We start from the raw sequence: 19483 nt of genomic DNA, 5'->3' as shown, positions 1-19483 counted from the left end.
TTGAAACATCAAACATAACCTCCCCTTCCTGGCTCATCCAACCATGCCTGCCTGATCTATAGCATTTAACAAGGCATTCAGCTTGCGACATCCTCAGACTCCCAAGTATGATAACAAACCATGGCATCTTCTAGCATGTACGTGCAAGATTGCACATAAAAGGTCCATGAAGATCAGCTGCATTCTACTACTCCCTCCGTCCTAAAATAAGTGTCTTAAGCTTAGTACAATTTTGTACTAGAGCTAGCACAAAGTTAAGACAGTTATTTTGAGATGGAGGGAGTATATTATAGTAGTTCATACAAAAACTACCAAGAGAAGCATTACCATAGCCCAATCTTACCGTAGTAAACACAACTAACTAGGCCGAGAGGTGGTTCTTGATGTACCTATTAACCCAAACCATTTTGTGAGGCACGCTAAGCTTGACGAATGCCCTGGCAACGTGAGCATTTTCGCACAAATAAGCATAGTAGTGGGCAAGATGCTCCTGCTCAAACCCCGGGAGGCCCTTCATGTTAGCCCAGAGGCCGTCGGGGACATCGGTGTCTCTCCTACTGCACTTCTCTACGGCTTCTGCTAGGCGATCGAGAACACGGGTCATTGTGCATAGCAGGCTGTCATCGTTCTTCACCTTGGCCTTCTTTGGTGGCGGTGGGGGCGGCAAACTGCCAGAGGAATCACCACTATCTCCTTCATCAGTGTTAGTAAAAGACATTGCAGCCCCTTCAACACCTTTGGCAATAATAAGGCCACCTCCTCCATTCACGTTTTCATTCTCGATTACATTCTCAGGCTCCCTAGCAAGAGACTCATTGCTACTCCTAGCAGGCCTGGATGAAGCCATGCCTTTGACAAAGATTGTCGCCATCTCACGATAGTTCTTAATTGGAGTGTTCAAGAAGTCAGCATCATGATGGTGGTCCTGCCAAGTAATACACAAGGAATAATTTAAAAAGTATGTGCAGCAATGGCGTCACAGCCGGGAAACAACATATGCTGCAATCTTACCTTAACGTGAGCCGTGTAATGCTCATGATTAAGCACAATGGTGCTAGTATTCGCATCCCAAAGAGCGCCACTTAAACTCTTGAGTATGTTAACCTTTTTCCATATTTTCTTCCATTTCCTAAGATGGTTAGAAATCTGTGCAGAATTCACTTGAACCCTGAAATGCTCACTCAATGCCTGAGCACAACTTTTAAGATTAACTTGCTTGAAAACATGAGAGGGTCTAGTTCCACCAACCACTAGGTTAGTCAAGAACTGAAGCACAAAGGATGACATGGCATTTGTCCAAACAAGTTGCCCACCACCACCATTAGTACCCCCCATGTTATCCGCATGCTGTTCCATGTTCATTCCCTACGAATTAACAACATGATCTGATTAAGAAAACAAGAATCTGGTAATAGACAATAATTTGCCAACCATACCATACAAATTATGTAAAAAAAACTAAATTAGATATGATAACAAGGACGCGGCGTTTTGGCTCCCGGGCTCAGATGAGTCCGGGCGTGAACAGTACGCCGGTTTAGGGTGCAAAAAATGTTCAAAAAAATTCAATTTTTTTTGTGGTGCAAGATGTTCCTATGTGTGAACTCCCTGCAAAATTTTGTGAAGTTTGGACATTCGAGGAGCTCACGGCAAAAAAGACAAAATTGGGATGTGTGAGAAACTTTTGAAAATCGCACTATTCATGCCTGATTTTGTCTTTTTTGCCGCGAGCTCCTCGAATGTCCAAACTTCATAAAATTTTGCAGGGAGTTCACACATTAGAGCATCTTGCACCACAAAAAAATTTGAATTTTTTTGAATATATTTTGTAGTCCAAACCGCCGTACTGTTCACCGGGCTCATATGAGCCCGGGCTCAGAGATGGATTACCGTGATAACAACAACATTTTACATATATGCATTTATAAACTAATGGCCATAGTGGTTCTGAAAGTCAATGGGTATTTTCTCAGCAGGGATTGTCGAAGTATGTCTCTATAATCATGTACTTGCTCCCTTTACAACCTACATGAAGAATATCCGGACGAAAAGGAAATAGTATATTGGGGAGGTGATGTTCTACAAACATATAAAATTTCAAGTCAAATTCATCTGAGAGGTATTAGCAAATTCACCAATGAATGGTGCCAAAACTGTAAAATCACTATTCATGCTGAATCTGTTTTTACATGTCTCCCAAATTATTAAGAGTTCAAACTTGACATTTTACACGTGTCTAGAACATCATGCTACCAACATGCCATATGTTTTGAGGATTTTTAGAATTAGTATATACATGATTTTTACGGAATTTTTGCCATGGACTTGGTTTCCACTGGATATTTTTCCCACTGCCTACACGTGTGGTGCCAGGTACTTCCCCGTAGAATAAAACAGTGGTTCTTTCCTTCCTTCGCGAATGAACACAACTTTGATGCAGCTATGGCAATGCCCACTTGAGTAGTGAAGGGGAAGAATCGGGTTATGTACTTACATCACAAGAATTCGAATTGACACTCAACTTTTCAAATCTGCTGTTATAGGAGGTTAATATCTTTTTTGCAAAGCTACCCCAGACAGTCCATGACAAGCTCGAGCTAGGTACGTAAGTGGCGTCCCTTATTAGGGCTCTAACAAATAAAAACGAGAAGCCGACTGAAGCAATTGATGGCATGCAGTCTATTTATTCTGTTGTGACAGTGGGCTGCAACTCCTTGTGCGTGAAAGAACTTTGAAGAAGACTTACATGTGATATAGCCACGCCTGGCTGCGTAACTAGAGCACCGCATTGTTGTGATAAATTCAAGTGAGACATCTGGGGTAAATAAGGAGATGTTATTTTGTTCAGAAAGTAGAATCATAATACAGGTTTAGTTTAGTAGCGAACTGCGGCATTCAAATTTCACATAGAAACATCAACACGTCAAGGCAAGCATTATCTTCAGAGAACAAGAGTAAGCCTATGCTGTATGTATCATGATGAAGTAAGCATGACCAAGAACTCTTGTCACTGTGCATCAAGTGATCAGGTTGAATATCTGCAAGTTCCCAATCACCAACATTTTTTGGCATCATATGTGTTTTTGTTTCTCCAAATGATTTACTTCTAAATATAATTTGGAGATAAATTTGTGATCAGGGTCCAGATGCTAACTGCAAGACCACAGGTATCCAGCTGTAACAATTGATACTAACTGTGAAGGTTTGTATAACTAGCACATTTCAGTTAGCAACTACTCCATTTTTGAGTAACCTTTTCGAATTTAACCAGATATACCTTTAACTATACAAGTACAGTCAATATTATTTGGACATGTCATCGTGGTTTACCTTGGCCTTCTTTGGTGGCGGTAAACTGCCCGATGGGTCACCAAAGTTCCCTCCATCAGTGTTAGTAAAAGATTTCATGGCCTCTTCACAGGTTTTTTCATTCTCAGACACATCTGTAGCAAGAGGGTCACTCACTCCATTGGTTTTTCTGTTTTCCATTTCATTCTCAGTCACATATGTAGCAAGAGGGTCGCTCTCTCCATTGCTATCTTCATTTTCAAATTCATCATCAGCCACGTCTGTGGAAAGAAGGTCATTGCTATTCCTGCTAGCATATACACCTGAAACCATACCGCTGCCACAGATTGTAGCCATCTCATGATAGTGCTCGATAGGAGTGTTCAACAAGTCGGCATCACTATGGTGGTCCTGCCAAGTAATACATAAAATATTAGACAACACAGAAGCAAGAATGACATCACCATGTGGAAACAACATAGAGTGCAATCCTACCTTAACGTGACTGGCGTAATGCTCCTGATCAAGCACAACGGTGCATGTATGCTCATCCCAAAGAGCGCCGCTTAAGGTCTTGAGCTTGTTAACCCTTCCCCATATTCTTTTCCACTTCCGAAGGTGGTTCGAAATCTGAGCGGCAGATACTTGAAGCTTGAAACGCTCGTTCAAAGCCTTTGCACAGCTTTTATGATGAACTTGCCTGAAACTGTTGGAGGCTCTAGTTCCACTGGTCACCAGATTAGCCATGAACTTAAGCACAAAGGACGACATGGCAGTTGTCCAAACGGCCTGCTTGCCACTGCCGTTGTTACCGGGCATGTTATCGGCATGCTGTACCAAGTTCATTCCCTGGCATAACAATTACAGACCCAATCAATAAAGCAAGAATCTGGCAACAAAATAAATCCATGCATAGCGTGCGCATGTGAGAAATGTATGACAAAAGACGAGACTTGCAACACATCAAGCATTTGAAATTCCTAGCTGCAAGACTGCAATTTCCATGGACGAGCCCTGGCCCAAACTGATCATATCAGACTACCATCCATTGCAGCAAGTTCTGAATAACATCAGGAAGACTGCAAGACTAACTGCACATCTACTGGAAAATGGAACCTGGGAACAACAATTCTCTAAAATTCTGAACAAACAAAAAAAAAATCAGCAAACAGTGGTTTTGACTGTTCAAGCATTAGGAGCGTCACAGCAAAATTAACTGAACTTGTTGCAGCAACATGTCTAACCTCCAGACGTTAAGGTCTGCCTACATAATGCAGTAAGCAGTATTTGTCTTGTGCGGTATTTGGATGGACTAAATAAACGTATGCGTACATCAATAAAAATGAGATACAATCGTGTGATTTGGCATGTCCCATACCTAACCACGGGCTGCCGGACCCCCGGCCGGCGCCGGGCGCCTCGTCACGCCGGTAAGCTGGGAGGGAGGCGAGCAGCTCCGGGGCTCCGTCGCCTGCCGGCCGGCGGAGGGGAGGTAGGGGTGGTTGGGGAACGACTGGCCGCTCGGGGGTGAGGGACGGGACGGGATGGGTCGCGCTCGATCCAATCCAGTCCCGGATCGTTTGGTTCATCTCTCTCCGGCCGTATCGTATCGCTTGGTCCAGCATCAGCGGGACAACCCTGGCCCGCCGGGTAATAATAGCCGTTAGATTTGCTTTAGACGGTCACGATGCGTCTTCTCCGATGCTTCCGCTCCATTCAATTCCGGCCCAGGCCCAGGCCCAGGGACCACTCCATTTGCTTCCTCCTCTGTCTTCTCCGTCCCCCTGCCCCTCCATCCCTCCCTGAGCACTCCCAGAGTCCCAGTCCCAGGCCATTAGCCTAGCTAGCTCGCCCCTCCATGCGAGGGCAGCAATGGCGCCCGCCTCCGCCTCCTTCGCCGTCTCCCTCTCCGCCCCCGTCCGCTTAATCCCGCCCAGATGCTTCCGCGGTAGGCCGAGGTGGCCCCGCCCAATCAGGGCTTCGAGCGGCACGAGTGGCGCCCCGGACGGGGAGCGGAGGATCGGCGCTCTGGAGAGGAGGGTGGGGGATTTGAGGGCGCTTGTCGCCTCGGTGCCCCCTGCTGTTGTCTCGGTAACGCGGCCCGTTTCTCTTGCTTGTTATTTCTGCGCATTTGGACTGCAAGGGTTGGCCACTGTCAGTGTCAGGACTGAGCTGTGGTTGCTTGTCAGGTTTAGCTCTTGTTGTGCAGGAAATGGGTAGAGGGAAGCACAGTGTGGCGAGTGCGTAAACAGTTTGAACTTGCTAGGGATTTTCCTTGTGGAGATGTAGTTAGCCTAGTGCACAGAATGTGGCAGGTGTAAAGAAGATAAAGTTTATGTACATGTCTAGTTTATATGCTTACCTTGATATTATGAATTAAAATACTCAAATTGTAGATTGGGATGAGCTCAAATGACGCCCTGGCAAAATTGATCTAAATATAATGGTTTGTTGAAATGCTAACAACTAGTGGGAAATATGGCATGCTACATACATGCAGCAAAATCTTTAATGATAGAATTTGCCGTCAGATCGCTGCCCCCATGCCCACTGCTTTTTCTTCCTTTGATGACTTTTAGTTCACTGCTCATGAACAATCTGTAATGCATCAGGGATTCAGGGAACTGATTAAACTTTGCTGCCTTCCTTTTTGACCCCTGACTGTCACATGGCTTTTGAGATTTTAGGCATTTTGGGCTTTTACTTTTATTTAAAGTATCTCTTCGCCAGTACATAATACTTTACCATCTCATAGACTCGTAGTCATGTGATCATGTCGTATGTAGTTCCATCTTTGCATAACAAATACTCTCTTATTTTATGTTTTCATGCAGATCAGGAAAAACATTGGACTAAGTTCCGTTGCTGGTTTCGGCTTCGGCATTGCATTTTTGGCTGCTGTTGCAAGGCAGGTTGTCATAAGAACGCAACACCAAGATAATAATGGTTCTGTTGCTGATCTAGTAAGGCGTGGGCATCTAAAATCAGGGCAACGTGGGATGTATGTATCTTGTCAAACTTAAATTCTGGGTTCTCTTCTGCAATATCCGCCATAGTTTTCCGTATGATGATTTGGGCTTAGAGGTTTACTCGTATGAGTATTTATGAAGACAGCACACAAACCTACCTACTTTTCTTGGAATAATATATGGTTTGACTACATTTTTGGGGGTCTAAATTAGAATGGATTCATACTCAAATCCACCTTTGATGTTATACTTTCGAATTGGTTGTTTTTCTAATAACATTTTATTGTATTCTGAATCATGTTTACAAAACGTTCAGAACAAATATACCCTGTTCATGCGACCACCACCATCAGACCATTGATGCCATGGTGTCGCTTTATTTGATTTGGTTGCCCTTCTAAGTTCTAAAGGTTTAACTATAGGGGTGAAGTCTTCTCTGAGGAAGAATTGTCATCTTTTCCATGTGTCTAGTAACTTGCTTTATGCCATTGTAAATTCACGCCTCACTCTTGTTGACTGCTATGGCAATTGGAACATCACCTTAGGAATAAACAAAAATTGTTTTGCTGCTTTTCAAGCCTACTTTTAAACTTTTAACCCTTCTACTGCAATTGTGTAATATTTCTCTTTAAGTCATGCAATAATTTTGGCCAAGGTAACTCTGCAGTGCAAAACCACGGGTGTACAATGATCCTTTCAATAATCCGTTAGTCAAGATCGATGAAGGTACTTCTACTGCTCAAATGTTTGGCAAGGAGTACCGCATGGCTCCTGTCCGGCTTACAAATGAACAACAGACAATGCATCAGAAAAGGCGATCACATGCATATCAGTGGAAAAGGCCCACCGTGTTTCTTAAAGAAGGTGATCCCCTGCCACCAGATGTCGATCCAGAGACAGTTAGATGGATTCCAGTAAACCACCCATTTGCTGCTGGTTCAGTTGAAGTAGATGAGGAGGCTGCCAAAAGGAATGTTTATCAAAAGGATGGTGTCCCGTCCCGTGTTAAAGCCGAACATGAAGCTTTGAGGGCAAGGCTAGAGGCTTCTAATGATGTGAGTTTTTGCAATAAACATGATACTCTGAACCGGCCAAATGCTACAATGCAGAAAGACTTGTGCTGCTACTTATTTTTAAATGTAGTTCTATATATGCTGTTTGCAGACCTCTCTGCAGGCAGGATAAATGAGTTGTTTCATAAGTTTAAAGCTCAATCTGATAACTGAACTAACAATAGTTTTATTTGTTTTACCATGCCGTCTGGAATAACTCTCCATGATCTCTACAATGTTTCGCAGGTAACACCATTCTCTTCCAGTCCAAGGGGTGTGCAACACAGTGCAAGAACATCAAAGTTATCAGACGAGCCATCTGGGAATCTGCAACAGTCTAAACCTGTCATGGTGAATAGCCAAAATGGCCAACCAATGTTAGAGCCTGAGCCCGAGAGCTCTGACAACAGTTCACTATCAAAAAGCTTGGAAGGACAATAACTGTGTGAATTGTATAAACCCCTCGGCATTTCGTTTTGTTATGTAGTGTTGTCATGTTTTAGCTGTAGATAGAGGAGTTTGGAAGGCTTGCGTACTGAACAGTTGATATTGAGCACTATTATGTTATATGTGCTGTTGTATATCTGATATCCTCTTTGCCAGAAGATCTCCAGATGCACTATCTCATTTTCAACCGCTTAGAACCATACAATAATTTGATACAATAATTTATAACTCATATTTTGAGTAACTCAACAGTAACACAATATTTGATAAGTTACATATACAATAGCTCGTTGATTCAAGAACCTAAGAGAAATCAAAGTCTTAATGATACAGCACAAAACCTATAAAGGTAGAAAGTATGAATAACTCTACAGAAGGTAAATGGCTAAATATCTGGAAGAACTATGAGGTACAAAATTTGTGTGAGTGGGAAATGGCATCAGGATTTTATAAAAATGCCCTAGGTGGCATGATGCCGATCTCCCAATACAAATAGGCTTGCCATAACCTGTAATCCTGTGTGAAGATAAGCAATTTGGCTTAGACAGCATGGAAGCCTTCATCGTCACTATCACCAAACATGGTTGCCATTTTCATGGCTATCTTGGCAGCCATCTCCCTCCTCTGGAAGTCAGGAACGAGCCTCAGGTTGGAGCGCATGTTGCCAATCTCTGACATTAGTCTCTCCAGATCATCTACGCCATAGTGATCATCCTCAAGCAGCGTATCAACCTCTGGGGTGTCAGTTCGCTGGTCCTCAGAAGTATTTGCTTCAGTGTTGTCCACATGATTACTACTATCTTCAGGTGTTTGACTCTGAGTTACAGGAATTTCTTCAGCAGGCTCTGTAGATCTGTCATCTGGAAGAGGGTTGTACGCCGAAGAACTAGCATTGCCGTTCACAACTTGCTGTGTGTTGTCCTGCAAAGATTTAGCTTCATCTAATCCTTCCAAGCTTCTTGATGTACTCGATTCACCGACGAATTCCCATTGCTCATCAGATGCATGGGATAGGACCTCATAGTCAAATTCATAATCCTCATCATCTGTAGATTCTGACAGAAGAATACAGAATAATTAAGGCCAAATACAGGGTTCTAAATTCAATAATGTAAAGTATAATATTATGTTTTGATTCGACAACACATGTTCCATGGAGGGCATGAATGCATGATATTTTAATTACCAAAATCACTCCAGCTTTGCATATCATCATATTGTTGTTTGTTAGAGCAAGCATGGCTCATCACAAAATCATGGCGCTACTTTAATAATATATATGGTTAATTTCTAATTTAACTCACCATCTTTTTCGACCAAGGATGGAGCAGTTATTTTGTTTCCAGATTTCAGAATCATTCCGGGCCACATGTGTGCAGAAAGGGCTCCAAATAGTCGCTCTAGGCCTTGGCTATCACCGTCCACTGATAGGCCTGTCGGTAATTATAAATAGATGTCAGTTAAGAATTGAAAGAGCATCCAAAAGATCTAGTTACATACACCCAACATTGAACGTTGTATAGAAATAGGTCCCTTTTACCAGACTCCATCAAACAAGTATAATACAATTCCATAATCACACACAATAAGAACAGTTACAGATGCCACGCATGTGGATCAGCCATCTAATTTGTTAGCCTTTTGGTGTAGGGCATTTAACACTAAACAGCAATATGTTATACAACAATATGAACTTGAATTGCCTTTTCAGATTTGCAGGTTCGCACATAAATTACATAAGAAAATAAAAAAATGTAATTTGATCAAGTGACCAATACTAACATATTAAATGTGATTTTTAGTTAGTTGGGTGCTAGTGATCTCCAAGATATTGCTTACTGAAGTAAGAAAAGATCTTACAGTGTTAGGAAATGGGATCCTACAAAGGCCAAATTTGGTCTGGCTTGAGTTTAAGCTTATAAAAGACTTGAATCTTCCCAAAATTGTTCCGCTAGACGCATTTTCAAGAGAAGTTCAAGCTTCATGACCTTTTCTACTAAGAAGACCACAGTTTCACTAAGAAGCCCAGCTTACAATGGCACTAACAGAAGTTAGGCCCTCCAAGGACCAACATCATCACAGAAAATAGTCAAAAGAAGCACAGTACTAAATCACACACAACAGAGATGGAAAATAAATGTACTATGGTGAAAAGCAGGTTGATGGCATCCCAAAGTGTGATCCTATGCAAAAGTGTGTTAAGTATCACAAAAACACACATAAGTAAGGAATCATAAGAGAACCAATTGTCTTGAGGATGAGCATTATCATTACATACTAAGTGTGCAACTAATTAACTGATTTTCAAATTTAGAACACATGGCAGCATAATGGTATGATTGACATTGGTATTTATGTGTGTGAGTGAGGGGGGGGGGGGGGGCAGATGATGGTAAAAATAATGTGGTTATGTCGAACAATTGCAGCGCACAGGACAACTTAGTTACTTACATTTGTCAAAATCAGCGTTGGAAGCACAAGCTTCAATATACTCAATATTATGGTCAATGCACCACTTCAAAGTGGAATCTCTGATCTCTATTTGCGGCTCTTCCTCTGATAACAAACCACAACCTTCATTTTCATTTATCCCAAAATCCAAATATTCAGGATGTGGATCACTACATGACTCGCCAATCTTTTGCATGCGCCTCCTGTATTCCACATGCGCACCATGGCCAGGCACAAGATCTGTTTTATTTCCTATGCAGAGCAGAACTTCAAACCTCTGAACATCAATATTACCGACCCAGTTTCGGAGGGTAACTAAGGATGATTCCTGCATATTGCTGAGACGATTAGCCTGCTGCAGAATTGAGGATCAAACAATTGAACACCAGTAATTACAAGGTTCAAGAGAGTTGAGTAAAGGATTATAGGTTGAGAACGGAACTAGAAATAACAGTAGGAAACAAAGAATGTGTGACGGGTTCACTGTTCTGACATCATTCATATCGAAGACCATAATGAGAGCAGCCAACTGGTCCAGATGAGGGAGCGAGCCGAGAGAAAACCCTTCCTCAAGATGTGCTGTCCAAATGGAAATATCAGCAGAGTAGTACTTGGTGTCAATTTTCCACCTGGATATCGATCAACAGCAACAGAGGTTCTGTCAGATATCAGCTCAACTGAAAACTAGGTCTACTAATTCTGCAAGTACGCCACATCACACACACCACACAGTGATTCGCCGTGTAGGCGTTTAAGCACATACCCCTGACACAGCACACCGGAGGACAAGTCGGATGTGTCCGGCACTTCCGCCCCAAGCAACCCTGCAGTTCATGGTGATATGGAGATGATAAGTGAATAAGAGGTGCCCAGCCGATCACAGAATAAATACACATGATGTGCCAAAGCATATAAACCTAAATCTCCACAAAGGAATTTCGTCAAGCCAGTGATGGAACTGGAAATGGTACTAAACTGTCAGCTACAACACTTGATTCCCTCCTCCCCTGTCAACCCCATACCATAACCTACTGAAATCAGTAACCACTAGACCAGACCGCTAAATCTTCTCACCAACAGCACGATGTAAACATGAAAACGGCGGATTCGGACCCTAAAGGCGTATGCGAATCAGGACATGTACAGATGTGAGATGGGGGGAGTGCGAGAGGGGGGCGGGATCTCACGGGAGAGGATGGTTCGCTTGCCCACGCCGGGGGCGCCGACGAGCAGGACGCCGGGCCGCGCCTCGAGGGATCCGTCTCCCCCCTCCTCCATGGCGGCCTCGCCCCCCTAACCCTGTACCCTAGCGCTTCTCTTCCTTGCCGGGCGAGGGAGCCAGGAGAGAGTCAGAGAGAAGACGGAGCAGAACAGAAGGCGGCAGGCAAGCAAGGCAACGAACACTCTACGCTTTCACAGTTGGAAAACGGAGACCACGCCAGTACCTTTTGCTCCAACACCCAGGATCACACAGCTCGGTCCCACTTGTCATACTCCACTGCGGCCTGTGTTTGAATGGTGGCGACGCCATGGGCGCCACCGCCGTCTCCTCCTCTCCCTGCCGCCGCCGCCTCCCACATGGCCGTCACGCAGGCGCTCGCGGACGCGCTGCGCTCGTGCGGGGCCCGCGGCGCGCTCGCCGGCGCGCGCGCGCTGCACGGCCGCCTCGTCAGCGTGGGCCTCGCGTCCGCCGTCTTCCTCCAGAACACGCTCCTTCACGCCTACCCTCTCCTGCGGAGCCCTCCCCGACGCCCGAGGCCTGCTGCGGGGCGACATCACGGAGCCCAACGTCATCACCCACAACATAATGATGAATGGGTACGCGAAGCTGGGCAGCCTGAGCGATGCGGAGGAGCTGTTCGGCAGAATGCCCAGGAGGGACGTCACCTCGTGAACACCCTCATGTCCGGCTACTACCAGAGCGGCCGGTTCTTGGATGCCATGGAGTCCTTCGTGTCCATGCGCCGAAGCGGGGACTCCTTGCCGAACGCCTTCACTTTCGGCTGCGCCATGAAGTCCTGTGGCGCTCTCGGGTGGCATGAAGTGGCGCTGCAGCTACTTGGGTTGTTAACAAAGTTTGGTTTCCAGGGCGACCCTGACGTTGCGACTGGCATTGTCGACATGTTCGTGAGATGTGGGGCTGTTGATTTTGCTTCGAAGCAGTTCAGTCAGATTGAAAGCCAACTGTTTTTTGTCGGAACAGTATGCTAGCAGGTTATGCCAAGTCATACGGTGTTGATCATGCTCTTGAGCTTTTTGAGAGCATGCCTGAACGAGATGTTGTTTCTTGGAACATGATGGTATCCGCGTTGTCTCAGAGTGGGCGAGCCAGAGAAGCCCTTAGTGTGGCTGTGGACATGCACAATAGAGGTGTGCGTCTTGATTCGACAACATACACTAGCTCTCTGACTGCATGTGCTAAATTGTCTTCACTGGGATGGGGTAAGCAACTCCATGCTCAGGTGATTCGGAGCCTACCGCGTATTGACCCATACGTTGCCAGTGCTATGGTTGAATTATATGCAAAATGTGGCTGTTTTAAGGAAGCAAGGAGAGTGTTCAGCTCCTTACGCGATCGGAACACTGTGTCGTGGACAGTTCTTATTGGGGGATTCTTGCAGTATGGATGTTTCAGTGAATCCCTTGAACTATTCAATCAGATGAGAGCTGAACTGATGACAGTTGATCAGTTTGCACTGGCTACTATAATAAGTGGCTGCTCCAACAGGATGGATATGTGTCTTGCGAGGCAGCTGCATTCTCTCTCTCTGAAAAGTGGTCACACTCGAGCTGTTGTCGTCTCTAATTCCCTTATCTCTATGTATGCAAAGTGTGGCAATCTCCAGAACGCTGAATCTATATTCAGTTCGATGGAAGAAAGGGACATTGTATCATGGACTGGCATGCTTACTGCATATTCTCAAGTGGGGAACATAGGGAAAGCTCGTGAGTTCTTTGATGGCATGTCCACAAGGAATGTAATTACATGGAATGCGATGTTGGGGGCATATATACAACATGGAGCTGAGGAAGATGGCCTCAAGATGTATAGTGCTATGCTAACTGAGAAGGATGTCATACCTGACTGGTTACTTATGTCACATTGTTCAGAGGGTGTGCGGATATGGGCGCAAATAAACTTGGAGATCAGATTACTGGTCATACTGTAAAGGTTGGTCTCATCTTAGACACCTCAGTCATGAACGCGGTTATCACAATGTACTCCAAATGCGGAAGGATATCAGAAGCTCGAAAAATATTTGACTTTCTAAGTCGGAAGGATTTGGTTTCCTGGAATGCCATGATCACCGGTTATTCACAGCACGGCATGGGGAAGCAAGCTATAGAGATCTTTGATGATATGCTGAAGAAAGGGGCAAAACCGGACTACATAAGCTATGTTGCCATTCTGTCAAGCTGCAGCCATTCTGGACTCGTGCAGGAGGGGAAGTTTTATTTCGATATGTTGAAGAGAGACCACAACGTATCTCCAGGGTTGGAGCATTTCTCGTGTATGGTGGACCTTCTTGCCCGTGCAGGGAATTTGATCGAAGCCAAGAATCTCATCGACGAGATGCCCATGAAACCAACCGCTGAAGTCTGGGGGGCTCTTCTCAGCGCCTGCAAGACACATGGCAACAACGAGCTCGCGGAATTGGCAGCTAAGCACTTGTTCGACCTGGACTCGCCTGATTCTGGAGGCTACATGCTTCTGGCAAAGATCTATGCCGATGCTGGGAAATCGGTCGATTCCGCGCAAGTTAGGAAGCTAATGCGAGACAAGGGGATAAAGAAAAACCCCGGCTACAGCTGGATGGAAGTTAAAAACAAAGTTCACGTCTTCAAAGCAGAAGACGTGAGCCACCCTCAGGTGATCGCGATTCGGGAGAAGCTGGATGAGCTCATGGAGAAGATCGCACAGCTCGGATACGTGAGGACCGAGTCCCTGCGATCTGAGATCCATCACAGCGAGAAGCTGGCCGTGGCCTTTGGGATCATGAACCTGCCTGCTTGGATGCCCATCCACATCATGAAGAACCTTCGCATTTGCGGCGACTGCCACACGGTGATCAAGTTGATATCGACGGTGACCGGTCGGGAGTTTGTGATTCGAGACGCCGTTCGATTTCACCACTTCAAAGGCGGTTCCTGCTCTTGCGGGGACTACTGGTGACCATAGGAATCCCCTGTAGTTCTTTTTCTGTGTAGCCCGTCAGACTCATTGGGAACAAAGAGGAGTAAAATGTCCACTATTTTGATTATTCTGCGTTTTGTATCTCTCCACTATCTGTCTGATGTTCGCCACTTTGTTTCCTTCACCTGGAAAGCGCCGAGGAGAAATTCATCTGAAAGCTACGGGCAAAGGATGCGATGGGGTAACCACTGGAGAACAGAGGCTTAGTTATGTCATATTGACAATAAGCACATCTAGTTCATACGTTAGCACCACGGCCAGTGCTAGAGAGGGAAAAAGTAACATCACGTCCAGGACTGTTCATCAATCTGGGCTGCATTGCATCGTGACAAGGCAATTTAAGAGTTAGCAATTGCAGGCAGATATAGTAGGAGGTAATTTCACTGAACATTTGCAGGGATTTAAGCAGCAGCAACGTGTGAGATCATTTCAACCCAGCTTAGCATGCGTTCCGTCGAATCAATTGACGAGCTAAATCAGAATCCACAGAAACACACATCCACACAGGCATTTTACAAGATTCGATAATTTGCAGGAAGGCTTCGATGGAGCGGGAAGACGGGAAGAAGCTAAAGCCACAAGCTGTATATACATCGTGGAAGTCTAGATTGCACCAGGTGCGTCTCTCATGCTGATATTCAGGCTGTTTCTCATTGTTCTTCGCCCGACCCCCATGTTGCCCTTGGTCATCATGGCAACAAATTCTCCATAGTCAATGCGCCCATCCTGACAGAAGAGAGCAAAATCAGGACAGGCAGTTCATGCAACTAACTTATTTTTGTTACTAATAACAAAACCATAAGCATTCATTCGTTAACAAAGCAGCAACTGAGCTATGTTGGTCGATGAAGGCAGCCTCTCTCAGCCAAACTATCTTTTGGAGCGGCACTATAGGGCATAAATCTATGTCCACTGGAATCATAAAATGAATCCGTAAACCATGCTCAAATAGAGCGTGCAGCTACAAGTAGAATTTATTAGACAAGCATTTGCCTAATATGGTTCCCACACCCAGAAAGTATTTGATCCTAATTGTCTTGGCTGGACTACTGAACAAGCTCTATTGCATCCCGCTACTTACATTGATTGTACATATCCCAACTAGGAAGGCAGTAATGGACTAATAGGTAACCAAGATATACCACATCTAGAGAATAATAAATATATAGAATTAAGACCACACTTACATTGTCCTGGTCAGCTTCTTTAATGACATCATCAAGAAAAGCATCTGGCATGTTATGCTCCAGGCAAGCTTGCTGCAGCTCATCCACTGTGATGTAACCACTTCCATCTTTGTCAAAATATGAAAAGGCTGCCACCAGATGCTCCTCACGCTCCAGTTTATTCAGATGCAATGTTGCAGCGATGAACTCTATATAGTCGATGGTCCCACTGTTGTCCACATCCGCCTAATGAATCAAATGATACACAAGGGACATGTAAGTTTCTTCGTTTACCATGTTATAACTTGTCTTTGAAATGTTTTCAAAGCCTGCGGCATAAAGCCCAAGCTGAACTTATCAGTCAGCAGAGTAAATTTCTCTGGACTTGCTACACTAGTCGATTAAGAAATAACTTTCACAGATACACATCTGCTGGTGCTTAAGCATAAATTCTCACGAGAAATCAAATGCTGGGTGCTTTAAAAAATAATTAAAATTTGATTATAGCATTTACTCTCAGAAATCCAGTTTTGCATATCAGAAGTAGAGTTATGTGCCCCTATTTGCAACATAACAGACAAAAGGAATAATGTAAAGGTAAAATGATGTCTACTGCATGTTTCCTAATTATATATGCCCTAAAGAAAGCCACCAACAAAAAGATGCAACTGTAAGAAGAACAGCTTGCGCATTAAATGGCCTAGTTCCCAATTTCCTCATAATCATGTAATATATGAGCTGGCCAGAGGCAGCCCAAGTTTCTAAGAGACTATAAAAGCTTCTACTTCATAGGGATTTAAGATTAGGAGACTTGAGGTATTTGGTCATTTAAGAAAGAAATCAAAGCCAGTAGTAGGTTTTGGCTAACTCACCGCGTCCATAAGATCACGAATCTCAGTATCCTTTAATGTGGAGCCATATTTTCTCAAGCCTTCTTTGAGCTCATCATATGTAATTGCACCACTGTTATCGGCATCCATAGTCTGGAACATTTCCTTCAGCCCTGCAATTTCCTCCTCTGAGAGGCTTTCAGCTATTACCTGGTAAAATGATCACGAAATATCAGTTAATGCATAATTCGCAAAGTATGCTTCATCACACAAAGACATATTTCAGAACTCGATACAATTTGTTTTGATAACTCCCTCATGTCATGCAAAGGAAGAATGGAAATTTATCATCAAGCATATCGCTCATATTAGTACAAGATAATGGGAATCCAGTCAGGTAAGCACTTTGATTAGTAGGTGACAGGCTGACAGTTCAATAAAAATCATAGGATAGCCCGAACAGAACCAATGGCAAAGTACTATTTTGCATAGAAGGTCATTTAAAAATTCAACAAGTGGCAAAGAATGCATGTGTAAAGCAATTCTGACAGAGTGAACAAGAGTCTTTAAGAGACAAACGCCAAAAATAGCCTCCTTGCAAGCTCATGGATCCAAAGCAGGCAATTAAAAACATGAGCTCAAGAAGAATTGAACTCACCCGCAAAGCCATCTTCTTCAACTTATTCATCGCAGAGAATTGTTTGATGCGAGATAAGACAGCTGTGTCAAGAGGACGATCAGGAGCAACTCCATGATCACGAATCCATGGATGGCCTGAATGCAATGGTTGCAAGTATGTCAATTGAGCGAACGCATTAAGGGAGTAGAGAAGGCATGGAACCAGGAGCGTAAAGTAGTGAAAGAAACTAACATAGAACTTCGTGTGCTGTCAAGCGTTCAGCTGGGCGAGGATTGAGCATTCTTGTTATCAGATCTTTTGCACTGTCAGATATCACAGGCCAGGGTTCAGAATCAAAATCAATGACACCTTTCAGTACAGCATCAAATATTCCTTGCTGCGTCTCTGCGTTATATACATTCATAAACACAGGTAAGCCTACAATCGTCAGAAGACAAGCTCCCAAGTTAATTGAAGGGTAAAAAAATCAATCACCTGCCCAAAATGGGGGTACACCGCTTAGCAGAATGTAGAGAATTACACCAGCGGTCCAGACATCAGCTTCTGGTCCATATTTTTTGCACAGCACTTCTGGCGCTACATAATATGGGCTTCCAACAACATCGGTGAAAATTTGGCCTGGAATAAACAGAGCAAGAATGAGGAAGGGAGGCATGAGCGTAGAGTGCATCACAAAGTCATATAAGCGGAAAGGCACCATGCAGATTCTAGAATAGACTGCTACAGAATATTCTTTCCCCAAATATAGCAATTTCCATTTCCATCAGTTTCGGACTTCCCACTGCCATTCAACTAGGATGAGTTTCCCAGTGAACTTGTATTTCAGAAAGTCCAAAGTAAAATTGCATTAAGGGAATGTTGTCCAGTGCCATCACGTAAAGGGTCTCATGACTAATCACCATTAATACTTCATTAATCCTTCATACTCCTATTTTGGTGGCATGATTCCAGATAAGGTTCCGTCATGTAAGCATCTAGGAGTACCATCCGAATCCAATCGCAAGCCAAACCACAGTTAATTATGTGGGCATTAGCTTCGGCAATACTAGTGTAGTAGTAGTACCAAATTAATTAAGGACATCGCAGTCGTTGACCGACTAGAGCAGGAAGGATTAATGTAGTACTAAGGAGGTGCAGGCAGCCAGCAGGAGTAGCTCACCAGGCTTGAAGAAGACGGAGAGCCCGAAGTCGATGGCCTTGAGCGAGAGGTCGTCGTCCTTGTTGGCGAGCAGGAAGTTCTCGGGCTTGAGGTCCCGGTGCATGACCCCGAGCGAGTGGCAGGCCTCGACGACCCCGACGATGATCCTGGTGAGCTCGGCGGCCTTGCGCTCGCTGTAGTGTCCCCGCTGTATGATGCGGTCGAAGAGCTCGCCGCCGGCGCAGAGCTCCATGACGATGTGCACGTAGAGCTGGTCCTCGTAGGCGCCCTTGATGGCGACGACGTTCTTGTGTCCGGAGAGGTGGTGCATGATCTGGATCTCGCGTCGCACGTCGTCGATGTCCTCCTTTGTGATGAGCTTGCGCTTGGAGATGGACTTGCAGGCGTAGTCGGCCCCCGTGGCGAGCTCGGTGCAGAGGTAGGTGGTGCCGAACTGGCCCTGCCCGAGCTTCCGGCCGAGCGCGTAGAGGTCGCGCAGGTTGGGCGTGGGGTGGCCGAGGACGGAGCCGAGGTCGGCGGGGGCGCCCGCCCCGCCGCGCCTCATGGCCGCGGCGGGCTGCGCGGGGGCCGCGTGGCCGTCCGTCTTGGCGGCCGGCTTGGTCTTCTTCGGGGAGTCGGCTGCGGCGGCGGGGTTGGGGTTGGGGTTGGGGTCGTAGTCGCGGTCGGGGTCGTGGCGCTGGGAGGCGGGGTGCTTGAAGCTGTGCAGGTACTTGGATCTAAGGGAACCGCCGCATGCGTTGCCCATCAAAGGACGGGGGGAGGCCGCGCCTGGCGCATCAAAGCTCCGTCGGCCCACTCCGCTGTTGGTTGGTGGTCGCCTCGCTCTCACGGAACCGTCAGCGGGAGCAAAGCGGCGAAACCGACCTGGATGGGGTGGAGGCTCTCCTCTCCTCTGCTCTGGTCTGGCTGGGTGGAGGAGGGAGGGGAGGGGAGGGGAGGGGGGAGGAGAGGGTGGGGCTCGTTGGGGAGGATGGATTTAACGAGGAGGTGGGAAAGCAGCGGCAGCGGCAGCGGGCAGAGGCAGAGGCGGAGGAGGCTGCTTCATGGCGGCTTCTTCTCCGCTCCGGGGTCACGTTTGGTCTGGGGAAAGCAGCGGGTGCCAACAGCTACTGAGCTACCACTGTTTGGATTGGCCCGGCCCCGGAGCGCGTGGATCGATTGGCCAGGCACGTACTCCACGGACGCACGCCGGCGCTGCGGGCGGCCGTCAGCCTGACCGCCGCTGCGGTCGTGGGAATGTAAAAAGGAAGTAGTAGTAATTTTTCCAACCTTTTGAGAAGAAGGAC

At 45.6% G+C, this 19483-nt stretch overlaps 4 protein-coding genes and 1 pseudogene across 5 annotated transcripts; 2 read left to right on the top strand and 3 right to left on the bottom strand.

Moving 5' to 3' along the window:
- LOC123427849 lies at positions 1–4866 on the bottom strand. 2 transcript variants are annotated; one of them, XM_045111984.1, is made up of 6 exons: positions 4667–4866; positions 3784–4137; positions 3331–3699; positions 2747–2815; positions 1012–1365; positions 1–925 (listed from the first exon to the last, which is right to left on the bottom strand). In XM_045111984.1, exons 2-6 carry the CDS (start codon positions 4132–4134, stop codon positions 362–364), a joined length of 1707 nt encoding a protein of 568 aa, XP_044967919.1. In that variant the 5' UTR covers positions 4135–4137; positions 4667–4866; the 3' UTR covers positions 1–361. The 2 variants fall into 2 exon arrangements, with proteins under 2 accessions (XP_044967919.1, XP_044967920.1); XM_045111985.1 differs by lacking the exon at positions 2747–2815.
- Positions 4867–5039: 173 nt separating this feature from the next.
- Positions 5040–7914, top strand: LOC123427847 (protein MULTIPLE CHLOROPLAST DIVISION SITE 1). The gene is made up of 4 exons (XM_045111982.1): positions 5040–5379; positions 6123–6289; positions 6925–7312; positions 7556–7914. Exons 1-4 carry the CDS (start codon positions 5161–5163, stop codon positions 7748–7750), a joined length of 969 nt encoding a protein of 322 aa, XP_044967917.1. The 5' UTR covers positions 5040–5160; the 3' UTR covers positions 7751–7914.
- A 50-nt stretch (positions 7915–7964) lies between these two features.
- On the bottom strand, positions 7965–11600 carry LOC123427846. The gene is made up of 6 exons (XM_045111981.1): positions 11395–11600; positions 10971–11031; positions 10701–10836; positions 10208–10535; positions 9061–9189; positions 7965–8811 (listed from the first exon to the last, which is right to left on the bottom strand). The coding sequence occupies exons 1-6, from the start codon at positions 11483–11485 to the stop codon at positions 8297–8299; spliced, it is 1260 nt and encodes a 419-aa protein (XP_044967916.1). The 5' UTR covers positions 11486–11600; the 3' UTR covers positions 7965–8296.
- A 107-nt stretch (positions 11601–11707) lies between these two features.
- Positions 11708–14469, top strand: LOC123427843 (annotated as a pseudogene).
- Positions 14470–14802: 333 nt separating this feature from the next.
- LOC123427845 (calcium-dependent protein kinase 13) lies at positions 14803–19483 on the bottom strand. Its single transcript, XM_045111980.1, has 7 exons — positions 18198–19483; positions 17513–17656; positions 17270–17422; positions 17057–17172; positions 16441–16608; positions 15590–15814; positions 14803–15128 (listed from the first exon to the last, which is right to left on the bottom strand). The coding sequence occupies exons 1-7, from the start codon at positions 18940–18942 to the stop codon at positions 15006–15008; spliced, it is 1674 nt and encodes a 557-aa protein (XP_044967915.1). The 5' UTR covers positions 18943–19483; the 3' UTR covers positions 14803–15005.

This window comes from Hordeum vulgare, chromosome 2H (genome assembly GCF_904849725.1).
Source record: "Hordeum vulgare subsp. vulgare chromosome 2H, MorexV3_pseudomolecules_assembly, whole genome shotgun sequence".
NCBI classification, from domain to species: Eukaryota; Viridiplantae; Streptophyta; class Magnoliopsida; order Poales; family Poaceae; genus Hordeum; species Hordeum vulgare.
Note: the sequence above shows the minus strand (reverse complement) of the source record. Positions and strands in the feature narration are given on the sequence as shown.

What these genes read in the sequence shown, in the direction of transcription:
- LOC123427846 (XM_045111981.1), bottom strand. Translation starts at nt 11,485, where the DNA reads ATGGAGGAGGGGGGAGACGGATCCCTCGAGGCGCGGCCCGGCGTCCTG. An exon ending in TGGTCTTCGATATGAATGAT is followed by an intron (nt 10,536 to 10,700) that starts GTCAGAACAGTG and finishes AGCAATATGCAG; the next exon opens with GAATCATCCTTAGTTACCCT. An exon ending in ATCCTTGGTCGAAAAAGATG is followed by an intron (nt 8,812 to 9,060) that starts GTGAGTTAAATT and finishes TTCTTCTGTCAG; the next exon opens with AATCTACAGATGATGAGGAT.
- LOC123427845 (XM_045111980.1), bottom strand. Translation starts at nt 18,942, where the DNA reads ATGGGCAACGCATGCGGCGGTTCCCTTAGATCCAAGTACCTGCACAGC. An exon ending in TGTACCCCCATTTTGGGCAG is followed by an intron (nt 17,423 to 17,512) that starts GTGATTGATTTT and finishes TATATAACGCAG; the next exon opens with AGACGCAGCAAGGAATATTT. An exon ending in AAGAAGCTGACCAGGACAAT is followed by an intron (nt 15,129 to 15,589) that starts GTAAGTGTGGTC and finishes CTCTTCTGTCAG; the next exon opens with GATGGGCGCATTGACTATGG.
- LOC123427849 (XM_045111984.1), bottom strand. Translation starts at nt 4,134, where the DNA reads ATGAACTTGGTACAGCATGCCGATAACATGCCCGGTAACAACGGCAGT. An exon ending in ATTACGCCAGTCACGTTAAG is followed by an intron (nt 3,700 to 3,783) that starts GTAGGATTGCAC and finishes ATTACTTGGCAG; the next exon opens with GACCACCATAGTGATGCCGA. An exon ending in CGCCACCAAAGAAGGCCAAG is followed by an intron (nt 2,816 to 3,330) that starts GTAAACCACGAT and finishes TATTTACCCCAG; the next exon opens with ATGTCTCACTTGAATTTATC.
- LOC123427847 (XM_045111982.1), top strand. Translation starts at nt 5,161, where the DNA reads ATGGCGCCCGCCTCCGCCTCCTTCGCCGTCTCCCTCTCCGCCCCCGTC. An exon ending in TGCCCCCTGCTGTTGTCTCG is followed by an intron (nt 5,380 to 6,122) that starts GTAACGCGGCCC and finishes GTTTTCATGCAG; the next exon opens with ATCAGGAAAAACATTGGACT. An exon ending in AAATCAGGGCAACGTGGGAT is followed by an intron (nt 6,290 to 6,924) that starts GTATGTATCTTG and finishes GTAACTCTGCAG; the next exon opens with TGCAAAACCACGGGTGTACA.